This window comes from Dermochelys coriacea, chromosome 9 (assembly GCF_009764565.3).
Source record: "Dermochelys coriacea isolate rDerCor1 chromosome 9, rDerCor1.pri.v4, whole genome shotgun sequence".
NCBI lineage: Eukaryota > Metazoa > Chordata > Testudines > Dermochelyidae > Dermochelys > Dermochelys coriacea.
The window spans coordinates 76,843,304-76,861,083 of record NC_050076.1 but is presented as its reverse complement, the minus strand read 5'-3'; the positions used below and the strand labels follow the sequence as shown (position 1 = coordinate 76,861,083).

Below are 17,780 nucleotides of genomic sequence, written 5' to 3'. Positions count from 1 at the left end.
AATGTATTGCATAAGAGGGTCTTGTATGTAGTTATGGATGAACCTTTTAAGGTTTTGGGGTGCATGAAGGAGCACATGCCCAGAATAATGTAAGGGGACTGTTACCCCCCCCTTACTAACATTCAGTGGGGGTGTTTAGTTACTAGCGTCCAGTACTAAAAAGGGGGGAAGGGTTGATGGGGAATCAGGACCCTGAGACTGACAGCCCCCAGGAACAATGGGGAGAGGCCAATGCTCCAGGTCAGCCTGAATGACAGGGCGAGCAGGCTAATCAGGGAGTCAGGAGGCCAGGGAGGTCCCATCCTCCATGCGAGCTGGATTTGCCTGGGTCAGACAGAGTGGGGCTGAGCTAAGGAGAAAGCAGGGGCTCAAGCTGAGCTGGGGAGCAGAGCTGTGCCAGATCGAGAGGGACCTGAAAAGCAGCCCAGAGAGAGCAGACTTGCCCTGGGAGCAGAGCTGCAGCAACCAGAGCCAGAGGGGCCAGAAAAGCAGCCCACGAAGCAGGTCAGTGCTGGGAGCAGGATCACAGAAGCAGCCTGCAGAGCAGACCTGTCCTGGGAGCAGAGGGAGCAGAGCTGCAGCAACCAGAGCCAGAGGGGCCAAAGAAGCAGCCCAGGGAGCTGGAGGCAGAGCAGCAGCAGCCGTGCTGAGACAGACTGGTGGAGCTGGGGTTGGAGCAGACCGGAGCTGGGTGTGGTGGAGCAAGGGGGACTGTGGGCAGCGGGCCCAGCACAGGGAGACGCCTCAGCTAAGAGGCTCTGCAGGCCAGGCTTGGATCGTAACCCCGATAGGGCGGGGGCGACACTGGGAAGAAGGGCCTATCAGTCTCAGGGTCCTGATTCCCCATTGACCCTTCCCCCCCCTTTTTAGTACTAGGAGATAGCAACTAAAACACCCCCACTGAATGTTATTAAGGGGGCAACAGTCCCCTTACATTATTCTGGGCCTGTGCTCCTTCATAGTTTGTTTTTCCTGTGGCTTTGACAGCATCTGCAGTGATGTAAAGCTGACCAGAACTGAGCAGTCCTAAACAGTGTCAGACTGTAGCTGTCCCCCAGGTCCTCACCTCTCCTCTCTACTAGCATATGTACCCCAATATATGGATTTATTACAGGCTAAGGGATCTTTTTTGGTGGAGGCAGCACGACAGTGTTTTGTTCCAACTCTTTCAAGTCTGCTGCTTTGCCCAGCTCTTTCAAACAGAGGTGCTTCTCTCCAATGAACTGCAATACTTGCTTCACTTGACAAACAACTGATCAAATATAGGTGTAGACTTAAATTCTAAATAAATCCATTTGTAAGAAGGTCTTGTCAGGCTTTTTGCCTGCTGAAATCTGGGTTTCTCTTGCTTTAGTGAGTGTGTCAGCTGTTGCAGAATAAAACTCAGAATCATTAGTTTAGGGTCTTGCTAGTAATCAAATGAGGGGCTGGTATTTTCATAGTGAATAGCTCTCAAACATAATGTTTGTCTATGCATGTGTTATGTTAAAAGCTTAAGATCTCTTAAGCCAGTTTTTAGTATGTATATAATTTTAATTTCACTCTGTGTGTGTGTGTGTGTGTGTGTGTGTGTGTGTGTGTGTGTGTGTGTGTTCATCACAGGAATGAGATTATCGTAGATTGTCAAATAATAAAAAATGCTCTGGAAGAAGTACGAAGCTTTTATTTTTTTTTTTTTAAATGAATTAGAGAACAGACTATTTAAACATCATCCCGGAGCACAGTAACAAAGCGTCCTTGTGCTCCCAAAACTTCCATTAACTTGAGTGAGTGGTCTGAATGAACTAGGAATGAAGAATTGGTGGGACCCTCGCTTGTAATGTTTTTAATGCAGATTTTGAGTTCCAAAGGTTCCAATTTCATAATAACAGTAGTTTGCTTAACATCCAACTATTTTTAAATAAGATCTAATGGAAGGGTATTTCCTTCATTAGAATAGAGAATGAAAGATGAAGTCAAACAGGGAAATAAATTAATGTGGTTAAATTATTCCTTTCAGCACTGTCTTAGGAACATGAGCAACAAGTGTAGGATTTCCTCTAATTTCTGTAATTCTAGATATTTTGTGGAATGGATGGCACACTGAAAAGCAGAAGCAGAGGTGTTTTTTGAGATTAGGCAACTGTGTTTTTTAATGGGGAAGAAAAGTAAAATCATCTAGATAGGAAATGCTAAAGAAAAAAACATGGCTTTTGTGAGCAGTATTGTCAGCAGTCAAAAATTATGAGTCTGGCTTAAAAATGGAGATTAAAAAAGCATAATCACTTTTCATTCTGTTCTGCTTAGTGACTGATTGTTTAGGGAAAGACCACTGCCCTCACTTTGTGATCGTTTTAAATTGACTGTTCATCCTTAAAGGAGCATACACAAAAGCAGGCCTTCCTCATGGCTATTTCAGATGGGGACTTCAGTTACTGTCATTTTTTCTCTCCCCATCAATTTTCTGTGTCCAACTTGCATGCAACATTCACTCAGCCCCCACCTTTTCTCTCCTTTACTCCAACTTCACATTCCGCTTCCCCCCATGACTGTCCCACAATCTCCCTCCCACCTTATATTTCTCTTACCTTCACTGTCTTCACATTCCCCTGTACACTCCTCAGTCTCTGTGCTCCTGCCCCACATTTCTCTCTCCTCAGCCTCCCTCCTCCACTCCATGTTTTCACAATTACCCCATCCATTTAGTATCTCTCTTCAGTCTCTCTACTGTCCCTACCCTTCCATACCCATTCCCATGTATCTTCAGGGCTGGGAAAGTGTAAAAATGTCTCTGCACTCATTGTAGACAAGGACAGTTGTGTTTAAAATCATGTTAACAGGTTATGCTTAACCGTGACATCTAACACGATTTAAAACATGACAGCCATTGACTATACTAAGCCCAACAATTTCAAAAGTGGCAGGTGATTTTGGGTGCCTCCATTTTTTGCATGTCTAACTTGAGACACCTGGAAAAAGAGCAGAGTTTCAGAGTGTATTTTCCCAGCGTCTCAGGCTTTTGTCTCCTGCGTGGTCCACACGTGGACATTAGGACTGTCATCTTTATTGAAGGATTACCTAGCTTTTGGCCTACTGAAAACAATAGGAGACTGTGGCCCTTTTAGAATAAGTCAAAACTTAGTGAGATTGCTGCAGTGTATATTGGTGTAGCTAGGTACTTACATTGCTGTAGTATGTGAGCATCTGAAATCAAGAGAATCTTTCTTTTAAAAGCACATAAAATGATATGATAGAATAATGAAAGTTGGCAGCTCTGCAACAACTGTATCCAGCCATTGAGATGTCGATCAGGAGTAATTCTGGCCTTCATACAGTTATGCAAGCATCCTGTCACTGTGGTTGAAATGTTTGTTTTAGGAACTGGAAAGGCGGCATTGACTATACTCATCAGACAGAGTAAAATGATTTAGGTTCTGACAGCTTAGATTACACCCTAATACTCCACACTGGCAAACCACCAACCACTCCAGCAGCAGTCACTTGTTTTTGCTTAAGGGGAACTCTTATGATCAGCTGCCTTGGAAATAGAACTACTTCCCATCTCAAGAAGGGTGACTGACAGCAGTGCTGAGACTCTTACTCTCTGACTGCCTTCTCCATCATGCCTGGCCTAGCATAATAGACACTTTTTTTTCCTCCCCAGCATCTGCAATTTTTTAACCTTCATAGATAAGGCAAAAGAAATCAAGAATATTGTTTTTTTTGTATTGCAGTAATACCTGGGAGCCTCAGCCATGGACCAAGACTCTATTGTGCTGGGTCCTGTACAAACATAGAATAAAGAGATGGTCCCTGCCCCCAAGAATTTGCAATCTAAGTATAAGACAAGAGACAACAGGTGGATACAGACAGACATGGGAGCACAAGGAAACACTGAGACAACAGACAGGTGTATCTCACAGACACATAATATGAATAAAATCTTCCCCTCAAATATTGGAAATATGTCATCTTTATTGGCCAGGTACTGAGAGATGCTGGGCACCTACAACTCCCATTGACTTCAGTGGGTGATTCATAGCTGAACTTAGAAGTCAATGGGAGCTGTAGGCATTCAGCACCTCTGCACAGTTGTGCTGTTTGTATGATTTACATATCTGGTGAAGAGTATTGGATGCCTAATGTAAAGAATGGTACTTGGAGGACATTTTATTATTTATATTGCAGTAGCACCTTGGTGGCCCCAGGCAGGGATCAAGACCCCATTATGCTAGGCACGGTACAAAAGAGTTAAAGACAGTCCCTGTGCCAGAGAGCTCATCATCTAGGATTGTGACAAGATATTACTGGGGGGTAAACAGGCAAAGTGGGGTTTGGGGGTGATGAGGTAACCATACAAGTGGGCACGATTGCATAAACTAGCGATAGAAGTTTGTGACAATCGTAGAAGCCTCCAGATGGTAGAGATTTGTTGTCATTTATGGCAGAGGTAGGTTTTAACAGGAGATTGGTAAGAGAGTAAGGTGGTGGCTTTGTGAATTTTTACTGAAAGATTTTAAAGTTCTCTCTCCAATTAGGGTCTGTTGATATTTGTTCTTGTTGAAGATGAAGGAACTGAGGCTACTGGAAATTGTCTCGATCAGTTTTTGTAAGCTGTTAATGGCTAAGCCTCTGGAGAATCCCCAGAGAATTTTGGAGAATTTTGTTTTTGTTAAAGTAAGCAAATGCCCTGATCATCCACCCAGGCCAGTACAGTGCATTAGGTACTCTTCTCAGCCCACAGTTATAAAGGCCACTCTGCTGTTCAAGGTTGGCATTTGTCAAAGTTCCCTTTAGAACATTTATGGGGAAAATGCAACACTTAAAAACTTTTTTTTTTAGGTCTTTATAAGCTGGCTGAGAAGAATCTCCTCTCTGCCTCCCTTTTCCCCCTTCCATTATCTCCTGGAAGCAGATGTGAGCCTGTTGAAAAATGCTTTTGTGCTTAACCTAGAATGTGAACTACTTCCGCCAGGTGGTATTAACCTGACCATTTTATTTATTTTTAGCAGTGATTTTTCAGCTAATGCACAGCAACGTTCTCATATTTAGTCTTCGCATCCGGATTTTAATCCTGTCTATGAACTACTCCACTGACTCAATATTCTGAGCCATAATTATTGCTTTGGATCTTGCAGTCTCCAGGCAAGCAGCTCTCCTGATGAAGTCAGGGGAACATTATTGCCTTCTTCAAGACTACAGCAGTTGTCGCCCTAACTCTAAGCCCTCTGATGATTTTAAAGCGCTGCTGTTATAAATAAACTATTGGGATTTTTAAGTGATATCTAGCTAAACATGGAACTGCACCATATTATGGATTGACATGCAATGAATTTTAATGGCTCCAAAGGAACCACTAAAGTCTGAGTAAATAGATACTTTAGAATTGTCTAGATATGAAATTACACAACCAAGTTCAATGGCATCTTTTGAGATGCTGTATTCTGATGGCTAGATGTCTTATGTATTTCTGTGGTAGCTATTTTCCCTTTAAATACTTCAGAAACTCAACCCTGTATGCTTAAAGGGTCCAACTTTTACTCCCCAAAGCAAACTATAAAATATACAAACCCTGCTGTAAAGTAAATGGTCTAATAGGCATTATGTTCTGATCTGAGATCTTAGTCAGCTAGGGTTTGTGGCTGTTGCTTTCTTTTTAAACGTCCTATTGCAAGCCGGGGAGCTCAGCTACCATATTTGGAGCTCATATGCCTGTCCACTGACCTCATATCTGCTTGTTTGAGGGTTTGTGTGTTTTTACTTGTCCATATATGGACAGGCTGCTTGGGGAGTCTGGTATCTGACCTGAATTAGAAGTAATTCAACATCTGTATGGAGTTCAGCTTTTGTCAGGATGCACTAATTAGGCTAAAGCCAGGACTTCAGCTGCTTTCACTGGGAAGGAGGCAGTATGAAGAAGGCAAATTTACTGTTAAATCATGCTTTTTCATTATAACCCATACCTATCCTTGAAAACAATCTCCTTCATCCGGATATAATAATAAAGAAGCAAACCAGAGCGTAAACAGAAGAAGTCTCTTGATCAGGAAGCTAATATTTCATGAATGACAATAATCAAAGCCAACTTTCATGTGAAGCCATCAAAATCTTTCACAGTAGAGATCCCTGTTTCCACTTGGTGTCACGTGGGAGCATAGGGGAGGCACTGGATTGGATGTGAATGGATCTTGTTCACTCCATACACTTCCTTTAAAATTTTCCCTTGAAATGAAGGCAGGGATGATGAAAAGCCCAGCTCTGAGTAAATCACAACAGGCAGAAGGAAAAAATAATTGTGAAAAGTAGTAGGAGTTTGTAACCCTCCTCCCTCACCACATACATGGACATGTTCCCATTGCTTGTGTGGATGTAATATCAGAAGTATATTTCCTGGGAATAAGGATTATTGTAGAATACTTGAACAATGATGATAAACGTGGTGGGTGAAATCCTGGCTTCACTGAAGTCCATGGAAAACTTCCACTGGTTTCACTAAGGTCAGGATTTCACCCAGTATCTGATGTGTAGCACCATTCATTCTAATGTGTGTCACAAAGCCCTTCCCAAGTGACATCTGTATAGCACTGCTGAAACTTGGCCAACTCTGGAGTGGAGGGACAGCAGCGAGTCAGCACATGGCACAGAAGTGGTGGGAGGAGAGGTTATTAGGCCAAAAACAATTGAGCAAGCCTCATATCTTATGGAAATTGCCAAGGGGTCTTCAGTGTAATCTCTGAGCAAACAGGACCTCTGTGTTGTAGGGTCTTAGCTGAAAGATCCACACATAGTAAGCTGTATGGTCCTCAGTTTGTCTGTTTCAGAAGGATGAAAGACTGAGTCAATCCTCCTGGAACTTGAACCTGTGATTGCCTGTGGGTCTATGTATTTTAAGTCAGAGGCTTGCACCATGAGCTACCTCCTCAGCAAACTTGACTGTAGTTAATAAACTACAGTTACCTGGATAATCGTTAGACATATTGGTGTGGCCTCCGCAAGACCTCCAACCTCCCTTTGTCTTTGGACAGATATAATTAATTAAAATGTGAAATTAAAAAAATGTCATTCTCAGTGTAACCTCCTAATTTAAAAATATGCCCTGGTATATTAGTGCATGCATCTTTTACAGTAAGAATCTCTCTTCTAGTTCAAGAGCCAGAGGGAATATTTTGGTTGTCCGTTTGTGTTTAAAATATTCACAGGTGTACATGTACAATGCCTTTCAAAGGATGTCTTGTAAATCGTATGGGAAGTCAAATGGAGTGATTTCTTTGAAAGAGACTCAACTCTTGGTGTAACAGGCAAGGGGCTTAGTCAGGCTTGCTGGGAAGCAACTCTTCATTATAGGCAATGATTGTTAAATCACTCTGCATGATGTGATGGTGTGGCATATACCTTGAGTGTCCAACTTTTGAAGTACAGAAGAAAAATGGCTTTTGAATTTTCTGAGCTTGTGGCCCTTTGAGGGCTTTGTTATTACATTCCAGTAATCCTCCATGTTGACTCAAACACACGTGTTTTTGAATACAATACAAATATCTAGCATTTGGATTCAGCTCTTCTTTGGACAATATTTGATTTCTCTGAGGGACTGTTCTCATTCCTGTCTGTAATCCCTGGAGTGTTACAAAATTGTAACCCATTGTTTCTAGGGCTATTTATTTTCAAGGGAATTAAGGGGCAATTCAAATGATACTTGCTTTTGAAGGATGGGTTGTGACATACCTGTGCCTACAGATATAGCAGTGGGCTGCACACATGCACCATTTACTCCTGAGGGAATTCTGCGCCAAAAAAAATTATGCACACAATATTTTAAAATTCTTCAAATTTTATTTATCAATAAATGTGACTCCAGCATGGCAGTGGGGATCACAGGCCACTGGCTGCATTGATGTGGGAAATCACCCTGAAGCCCTCACATCCCCCAGTACAGGGACTTGGCAGTGAGGCTGCACCCGACCCTCACACAGTGCAAGGGCTGGGCCTACCCCAGAAACACCCCGGGGCTCTGCCTCTCTGCACCAGGTGTGGGCGGGCAGGCTCAGCCCAGCAGGATCCAAGTGTGGGGGTGAGAGGTTTCTGTGTGGGGCAGTCTGGGAAAGGGCAGCTCAGCGGTAGATTTGGATGCACAGGGGCTCATTGGGAGGTTCCGGGTGCAGGGGCTATAGGACTCTGTGGGGGATCCAGGTGAAGGTGATTGGGGCTCAACCGGGGGGTCTGGGTATGGAGGGCTCAGTGTGTGGGACTTAATGGGATGGGGGTCCAGGTGCAGCTGGTTGGGGATGAGTGGGGTCAGGTTCTGGGTTTGGGGAGCTCGTCAGAGGGGTCCAGGGGTAGGTGAGTAGGGCTTGTCAGGGTGAGGGTTCAATGCACCTGCTTAATGGGGAAGCCCCAGCTGCTGCCGAAGGGATGACGCATGCCGGGATCCCGCCTGCCCACAACCTTCCCCTCTTTCCCCTCTTCTTCCCTCTCCCATGCCCTATTCCACCTTTCCTTCCTTCCCCACTGCCTTTTCCCACATCGTGGGCACTCAGTGTTGCACAGAAAATAGGAAGGCTCGCCGCACACAGAAAGGGAGCATGATTGGCACTAGGACCCAGGAGGCAGGGTTCAGCTGCAGAGTCAGTGGAGCCCAGATGCAGCCTCTTTCAGCTGGGCAGCTCTGCGCTTGCAGAAATGAGGGGGTGGGGTGGGGCGAGTGATATGTAACCCCATGTGCCCCCCCAATGCCTTGCCTCTGTTTGGGGGGGCAGTCTCCCCCCTTAGAACTGTGCCCATGTTCACCCCCTTCCCCCTCCAGCTTCCCTTTGCTTCCCTGCCATTTTCTGCGAGTGCGCAATCCCACAGAATTCACCAGGAGTAACTGTTAGGAAAGAAATCAGGACAGAGGCCTATATATATATTTTTTTAAACTTTCTTGGCTGATGGTTGCAGTAAGACTCTTATCCTTATACAGATCAGCCACTAATCAATCCAGTATATTATAGAATGTGCTAATCTTAGGCCAGCAAAGAAATACATTAGGGCACCCCAAGTTGGTAGTGGTTGAAAGTTCTATCTGATGGCCATTCACTGCTGTATGTGAAATGGTTTGGTGAGCGGAGAGAAGTCGCAGCGTACTTCCTAGAGGATAGGTATCTTCAACACGCAAGTTATCACATTTGGAACACTGGTAGGCAGCCTCATCAGAGAAGTTGCAGATTCAGTGGACGTAGAGACTAAACTGCTCTGCCCCCACTAGAAGTAATCCCTCTACTACAGGGCTTGCAGCATCCTGCTGGGCACTAGGGAATGTTTGAGTAGCAGTTACCCACATTTATCTTTTCTGTGCAGTATCTGGTCTCCTGGGTTGGCATTGTGGCACTTTGCACTAATGTACACTAAAAAGAATATTAAGTGGGAGTGAGAGATGTACAATGGACTATTTCTCTTAAAGGCAGTAACCATGCCTAGAGAGAGAATTTGTAACAGCGCTGAGTGACCTGCACCCGTGGACTTGCACAAACAGATTGCTCTGCCTTTGAGCTTCTGTATGATCACTGACTAGTTTATTTCCCTCTCTCTCCCTTCGCACATCTTTTATTGTAGATCAAAAAACAGCAGCAAGATGTGTTAGGCTTCTTGGAAGCCAACAAGATTGAATTTGAAGAAAAAGATATTGCAGCCAACGAGGAGAACCGGAAATGGATGAGAGAGAATGTCCCGGAAGAGAGCCGACCAACGAGTGGAAATCCATTGCCCCCTCGAATCTTCAATGATAGCCGATACCTTGGGGTAAGAAACCATTTTAAGCTTCTCCTTGGCCTCCCCATTCTGACTTTCCCAGACTTTATCCTGCTGCTAACTACAATATTGCTCTGACTATAGCATATGCCGCTTGAGCATTGGTCTGCTAAACCCAGGGTTGTTAGTTCAATCCTTGAGGGTGCCATTTAGGGATTCAGGGCAAAAATTGGGGATTGGCCCTGCTTTGAGCAGGGGGTTGGACTAGATGACGTCCTGAGGTCCCTTCCAACCCTGATATTCTATGAATATCTATGCCAGATGCAACAGAAAAAGCATAGGCTATCAATTGTGCGGTGACTGTGAGAGGTGGCTTTTTGTCTATGAAGAGAGAGGCAATTTGCTTGTAACTAAATCAAAATTTGAACCTAAATTTTCAGTATACTAACTAAGCTTGCATATTAAACTATTGTGCCATGTGGCCCTCAAACAGAACATGAAAAACTTTCTGCACTGTGTTGCATGAAATGATTAATAACTGAGGGACTGATGGTTGAGAAAGAGCTAGTAATGAAGAGGTGCATGTATCTAGTAACTAACTCTTGACCCATTAATGGATAACTCTTTTTTGTAGAAACAACAAGGAATGGCAACTTGGAGACTAACAAATTTATTTGGGCATAAGCTTTTGTGGGCTATAACCCACTTCATCAGATGCATGGAGTGAAAAATACAGTAGGCAGGTTTAAATATACAGCACATGAAAAGATGGGAGTTGCCTTTCCAAGTCGGGGGTCCATGCTAACGAGGCCAATTCAATCAGGGTAGATATGGCCCATTTCCCAACAGTTGACAAGAAAGTGTGAAAAGAACAGGAGTACTTGTGGCACCTTAGCGACTAACAAATTTATTAGAGCATAAGCTTTCGTGATCTACAGCTCACTTCATTGGATGCATAGAATGGAACATATAGTAAGATACATACACATACAGATAAGTTGGAAGTTACCATACAAACTGTGAGAGGCTAATTAGTTAAGATGAGCTATTATCAGGAGGAGAAAAAAAACTTTTGTAGTGATAATCAAGATGTCCCATTTAGACAGTTGACAAGAAGGTGTGAGGATACTTAACTTAGGGAAATAGATTCAATATGTGTAATGACCCAGCCACTCCCAGTCTCTATTCAAACCCAAGTTAATGGTATCTAGTTTGTATATTAATTCAAGCTCAGCAGTTTCTCCTTCGAGTCTGTGTTTGAAGCTTTACTGTTGCAAAATTGCCAACCTTAAATCTTTTACTGAGTGGCCACAGAGGTTGATGTGTTCGCCTACTGGTTTTTGAATGTTATGATTCCTGATGTCAGATTTGTGTCCATTTATTCTTTTGCGTAGAGACTGTCCAGTTTGGCCAATGTACATGCAGAGGGGTATTGCTGGCACATGATGGCATATATCACATTGGTAGATGTGCAGGTGAACGAGCCCCTGATGGCGTGGCTAATGTGATTAGGTCCTATGATGGTGTCACTTGAATAAATATGTGGACAGAGTTGGCATCGGGCTTTGTTGCAAGGATAGGTTCCTGGGTTAGTGTTTTTGGTGTGTGGTTGCTGGAGAGTATTTGCTTCAGGTTCGGGGGCTGTCTGTAAGCAAGGACTGGTCTGTCTCCATTACAATCTACATATCACACAGACTATGCTGAGAGATTGTGCCACACGCTCTCAAAGAAACTGCGAAACCACCTGATCAACATCCTATACAGCAAACAGGGAAACATTAAGAATGAGCTCTCAGAACTGGATACTCATTTAAAAAAAAAAAAAAAAAAAAACTGTCCACAAAAACTTCCTCATGGATAGATTTTACAAAATCTAGACAAGCCATTTACAACACAAACTTTGCTTCTCTACTAAGGAAAAAGGACACTAAACTATCTAAACTACTACGACATGCCACAAGGAGCCACAACAAAGAGCCTTAACTCACCAACAAATTTGTTAATCTTTCCAGCTATACTCTTAGGACAGACTCTTCTGCTGGGCTGTCTCGGGGCCTCTCCTTTTGTCCCTCTAAGCCTGCGAACATGATACAGTTCTGTGGTGACCTAGAATCCTACTTTTGACGCCTCCAACTCAAAGAATATTTCCAACACACCTCTGAACAACATATTAACCCACAGAATCCTTCGTACTAACACTACAAAAAGAAGGATTCTGCGTGGACTCCTCCTGAAGGTCGAAACAACAGACAGGACTTCTACATAGATTGCTTCTGTCGACGTGCACGGGCTGAAATTGTAGAAAAACAGCATCACTTGCCCCATAACCTCAGCCATGCTGAACACAACGCCATCAACAGCCTCAGGAACAGCTCTGACATCATAATCGAAAAGGCTGACAAAGGAGATGCTGTCGTCATCATGAATAAGTTGGAATATGAACAAGAGGCTGCTAGGCAGCTCTCTAACTCCACATTCTACAGGCCATTATCCTCTGATCCCACTGAGGATTACCAAAAGAAACTACACCATCTGCTCAAGAAACTCCCTGAAAAAGCACAGGAACAGATCTGTGCAGACACATGCCTAGAACCCCGACCAGGGATTTTCTGTCTGCTTCCCAAGATCCATTAACCTGGGAATCCTGTATGCCCCATCATCTCAGGCTTTGGCACCCTGACAGCAGAATTGTCTGGTTATGTGGACTCTCTCCTCAAGCCCTATGCAATCAGCACTCCTAGCTATCTTCGAAACACCTGACTTCCTGAGGAAACTACAATCCATCAGTTACCTTCCAGAAAACACCCTCCTGGCCACTGTGGATGTAGAAGCCCTCTACGCCAACAGTCCACACAAAGATGGACTACAAGCCGTCAGGAACAGTATCCCCGATAATGTCACGGCAAACCTGGTGGCTGACGTTTGACTTTGTCCTCACCCACAACTTTTTCACATTTGGGGACAATATATACCTTCAAGTCAGTGGCACTGCTATGGGTACCTGCATGGCCCCACAGTATGCTAACATTTTTATGGCTGACTTAGAACAATGCTTCCTTAGCTCTCGTCCCCTAAAACCCCTACTTGCACTACATTGATGACTTCTTCATCATCTGAACCCATAGAAAAGAAGCCCTTGAGGTATTCCATCATGATTTCAACAATTTCCATCCCACCATCAACTTCAGCCTAAACCAATCCACTCAAGCAGTCCATTTCCTGGACACTACTCTGCTAATAAGTGATGGTCACATAAACACCATCCTATAACGGAAACCTGCTGACCACTATACTTACCTACATGCCTTCAGCTTCCATCCAGGACACACCACACGATCCATTGTCTACGGCCAAGCTCTACGATACAACCACATTTGCTCCAATCCCTCAGAGAGAGACAAACACCTACAAGATCTCTATCAAGCATTCTTAAAACTACAATACCCACCTGCTGACATGAAAAAACAGATTGACAGAGCCAGAAGAGTACCCAGAAGTCACCTGCTACAGGACAGGCCCAACAAAGAAAATAACAGAATGCCACTAGCTGTCACCTTCAGCCCCCAACTAAAACCTCTTCAGCGCATCATCAAAGATTTACAATCTAACCTGAAAAATGATCCCTCTCTCTCACAGATCTTGGGAGACAGACCAGTCCTCGCTTACAGACAGCCCCCGAACCTGAAGCAAATACTCACCAGCAGCCACACACCACACTAACCCAGGAACCTATTCTTGCAACAAAGCCCGGTGCCAACTCTTGTCCACATATTTATTCAAGTGACACCATCATAGGACCTAACCACGTTAGCCACGCCATCAGGGGCTCGTTCACCTGTACATCTACCAATGTGATATATGCCATCATGTGCCAGCAATGCCCCTCTGCCATGTACGTTGGCCAAACCGGACAAGAATTAATGGACACAAATCTGACATCAGGAATCATAACATTCAAAAACCGGTAGGAGAACACATCAACCTCTGTGGCCATTCAGTAAAAGATTTAAGGTTGGCAATTTTGCAACAGAAAAGCTTCAAAAACAGACTCGAAGGAGAAACTGCTGAGCTTGAATTAATATGCAAACTAGATACCATTAACTTGGGTTTGAATAGAGACTTGGAGTGGCTGGGTCATTACACATATTGAATTTATTTCCTTAAGTTAAGTATCCTCACACCTTCTTGTCAACTGTCTAAATGGGACATCTTGATTATCACTACAAAAGTTTTTTTTTCTCCTCCTGATAATAGCTCATCTTAACTAATTAGCCTCTCACGGTTTGTATGGTAACTTCCAACTTACCTGTGTGTGTGTGTGTATATAATATTTATAATATGTTTCATTCTATGCATCCGATGAAGGGAGCTTTAGCTCACGAAAGCTTATGCTCAAATAATTTTGTTAGTCTGTAAGGTGCCACAAGTACTCCTGTTCTTTTTGTGGATACAGACTAACACAGCTGCTACTCTGAAAGAAGATGCGAGTATCAACAGAGAGAAAATGACTTTTTATAGTGACCCAGCCACTCCCAGTCCTTATTCAGGCCTAATTTGATGGTGTCAAGTTTGCAATTAATTCCAGTTCTGCAGTTTCTCGTTGAAGTCTGTTTTTGAAGTTTTTTATTGAAGAATGGCCACTTTTAAGTCTGTTATTGAGTGTCCAGGGAGATTGAAGTGCTCTCCTACTGTTTTTTGAATGTTACATTTCTTGATGTCTGATATGTCCATTTATTCTTGTGTAGAGACTGTCCGGTTTGGCCAGTGTGCATGGCAGAGGGGCATTGCTGGCACATGATGGCATATCATACTGGCAGATGTGCAGGTGAACGAGCCCTTGATGGTGTGAATGATGTGGTTAGGTCCTATGATAGTGTCCCTTGAACAGATATGCGGACAGAGTTGGCAACAGGATTCGTTGCAGGGATTGGTTCCTCAGTTAGTGTTTCTGTTGTGTGTGCTGTGTAGTTGCTGTTGATTATTTGCTTCAGGTTGTGGGGCTGTCTGTAAGCAAGGACTGGGCTGTCTCCCAGGGTCTGTGAGAATGAGGGATTGTCCTCCAGGATAGGTTGTAGATCCTTGATGATGTGCTGGAGAGGTTTTAGTTGGGGGCTGTAGGTGATGGCTAGTGGCATTCTGTTACTTTCTTTGTTGGGCCTGTCCTGTAGTAGGTGACTTCTGGGTACTCTTCTGGCTCTGTCAATCTGTTTTTTCACTCCAGCAGGTGGGTATTGTAGTTTTAAGAATGCTTGATAGAGATCCTGCAGGTGTTTGTCTTTGTCTGAGGGATTGGAGCGAATGCCCAAATAAATTTGTTAGTCTCTAAGGTGCTACAAGGACTCCTTGTTGTTTTTGCTGATACAGACTAACACGGCTACCCCTCTGAAATCTTTTTTATAGAGCTCTCCTATAACATTCATAACAGCATACAATTATATACAGTGTCACCTTCTTTCCCACAGCACTCCAGAGCCCATGTGTATACCTGCAGGGTCACTACACAGATGTCCTTTACCAAAGAAAAGCAGCCACTTTTACATTGCAGAGCTGTAGCTGTCAAATGAAGCATGGCAATGTTACACAGTGGTTTAGCACAGGGAATGAAGCAAACGTTGCAACTGTAATGACGGGGGATGCCTCTCTGTCATACATATTTCTAAGGTACCCATCACCATCGAATCAGAGTTCCATATACAGTAATGAGGATTGGCACAGAATTATAGAGTAGTTGATAATGGACTGTTCTTGCTTCTCTCTGGTTTGGTGGCATTTGCTTATATTGTATTTTGTTGTAATTTGTTGGGCATTGAGCAAAGGTTTTTTCAGTGTCCTCTGCAAATGACCAGCTGAGCATTCGGTTCTCTCTTCTCTGGTAAGTTTCCCATAGTTGAGCTTTAGATCTACTACAGGAGCACAGCCATACTAAGTCAGTTTGGTCTTTAGCTACCAGAACCTTGGAGAGAAGGACTGAAGAAAAGTGTGATATATGTAGCTTGAAGAGAGCAAGAGTGAACCTGAAACAACAAGGGGAAAGGCATTACTGGCAACTACATTGATTGCTCTAGAAAAAACATTAAGTAAAAAACAAAACCCAGTCTCCAAGAGAATAGGAGGAGATTCCCCTCCAGGCTAGAATGCAATTAAAGCCCTCAGCCGTCTCTCTTCCTTAACCTTTTAATTGCTGAGTCCTCCTGAATCACTGGTGGCTGGATCCTAAAACCTCAGGGATATCACAACATGAGTTCTTCTGTGGCAGGCAATGGAAATACTACATTAGAGGGACTCTCTGGCTAGGACAGCCCTGACAGGGCTGTGTGCTGCACTGACGTTGTACAGTGTTTAATACATGGAAGGGCCACTTGACACTTGAGGTTCTCAAGTTTCGTAATGCAATGAGAAGTCTGGGAACTATGGACCTGCTCCTTCAAGGTGCTGAGTTCTTCTGGAACTGTTAAGTGCTCAGCTCCCACTGAGTGAGATGAGTTCACTTGGCATCTTACATATAGGTCCCTATGTTCTCCAGGGGAAATGGTTTCAAAAATCATTGAGTGTAGGACTAAGCTGAAGATCCCAGAGTCTGCTCCTCCTTGCAAGGAGATTTTTAAAGCTTTGTAGCACAGCAGTGCAAAGCAGTTACATATATGTGTCCTCTCCTTCTTAGGTCATTACTAGTTAGATTTTAGAGGCACCTGCTGATGTAGCTTTCAGTGTTTGTGAATGCCGCAGATCAAGAAGAAAGTAGTATATTATCCAGAGTAGCACTGCTGCATTCCTCAGAGCCTATCAGTCCTATATTTAGGGACATAGGACTGGAAGGGACCATCTGCGTCATCAAGTCCAGTCCCCCTCCTATCGCAGGCAACACGGTCATATAAACACCTTCATAAATGTATCAAGCTCTATCTTAAAACTAGATTGGTTCTTTATCCCCACTATTCCCTTTGGGGGGCTTTTTCAGAACCTTACTCCTCTGATGGTTAGAAACCTTTTTCTAATGTCCAGCCTAAATTTATTCATGGCCAATTTATACTTATTTGTTCTCATGCCAACCTTGTCCATTAGCTTAAACGCTTCTTCCCTAGCGTTTACCCCCCTGATGTATTTATAGAGAGCCATTGTATTCCCTCTTGGCCTTCATTTTGCTAGGTCAAACAAGTCACGTTCTTTGTAATCTCCTCTCATAAAATAGGCTCTCCATTCCCCTTATCCTAGTAGCTTTCTTTGCACCTGTTCTACTTTGAATTCATCTTTCTTGAACATAGGTGACCAGAATTGTAGATGGTTTTCCAAATGAGGGTTTACCAGTGTCCTGTGCAATGGCATTAATACTTTCCTATCACTACTGAAAATAGCTTGCCTGGTACATCCTAGGATTGCATCACATTGGTTGTTCATAGTCATCCTGTGGTCAACTAATAAACCCAGGTCTTTCTCCTCCTCTGTCATTTCCAACTGATGAGCACCCAGCTCATATTAGAAATTCTTAGTAGTCTCTAAGTGCAAGGCCTTGTACTTTGTACTATTAAATTTCATCCTATTTCTGTTACTCCAGTGCTCAAAGTCCTCCAGGTCTTCCTGTATAATATTCCGATCCTTCTCTGTGTTGACAAGACCTCCCAACTTTTTGTCATCCGCAGATTTCATTAGCGCACTTACTTTTTGTGCCATGATCATTACTGAAAATATTAAATAAGATCAGTCTCGAGACTGATCCTTGGGGAACCCCAGTAGTACTTCCTTCAGCCCGATAGTTCTCTCTTCAACACAACCCATTTACCTAATTAATTATTCACTTTACAATTCTTGTACTAATCCCCAGCTTCACTAATGATTTCCTGCTTGGTACAGTATTAAATGCTTTACTGAAGTCCAGATAAATGAGATCTGTTGCATTTCTCTTATCTAAATGATTTAATGGATCAAGTGGCAGAGAGGCAGATTTTTCTACCCATCATACAGGAGATTTCTGGTACTCTAATCTACTGGTCTAGAGTATGGTTCCCATAGGTTCTAATCCTACCAGGTGATGCGATCCCTCGCTTCCATTGAAGTTAATGGGAGATGAAGCTACTTGCTCA

General features: G+C 43.5%; 1 protein-coding gene across 1 annotated transcript in view; it reads left to right on the top strand.

Moving 5' to 3' along the window:
- SH3BGRL (SH3 domain binding glutamate rich protein like) overlaps nucleotides 1-17,780 on the top strand; it is a 58,426-nt gene that overhangs the window by 27,392 nt on the left and 13,254 nt on the right. The window contains exon 2 of the mRNA XM_038416210.2: nucleotides 9,568-9,753. Coding sequence (XP_038272138.2) covers nucleotides 9,568-9,753 — 186 coding nt within the window. The remainder of the gene's footprint in view (nucleotides 1-9,567; nucleotides 9,754-17,780) is intronic.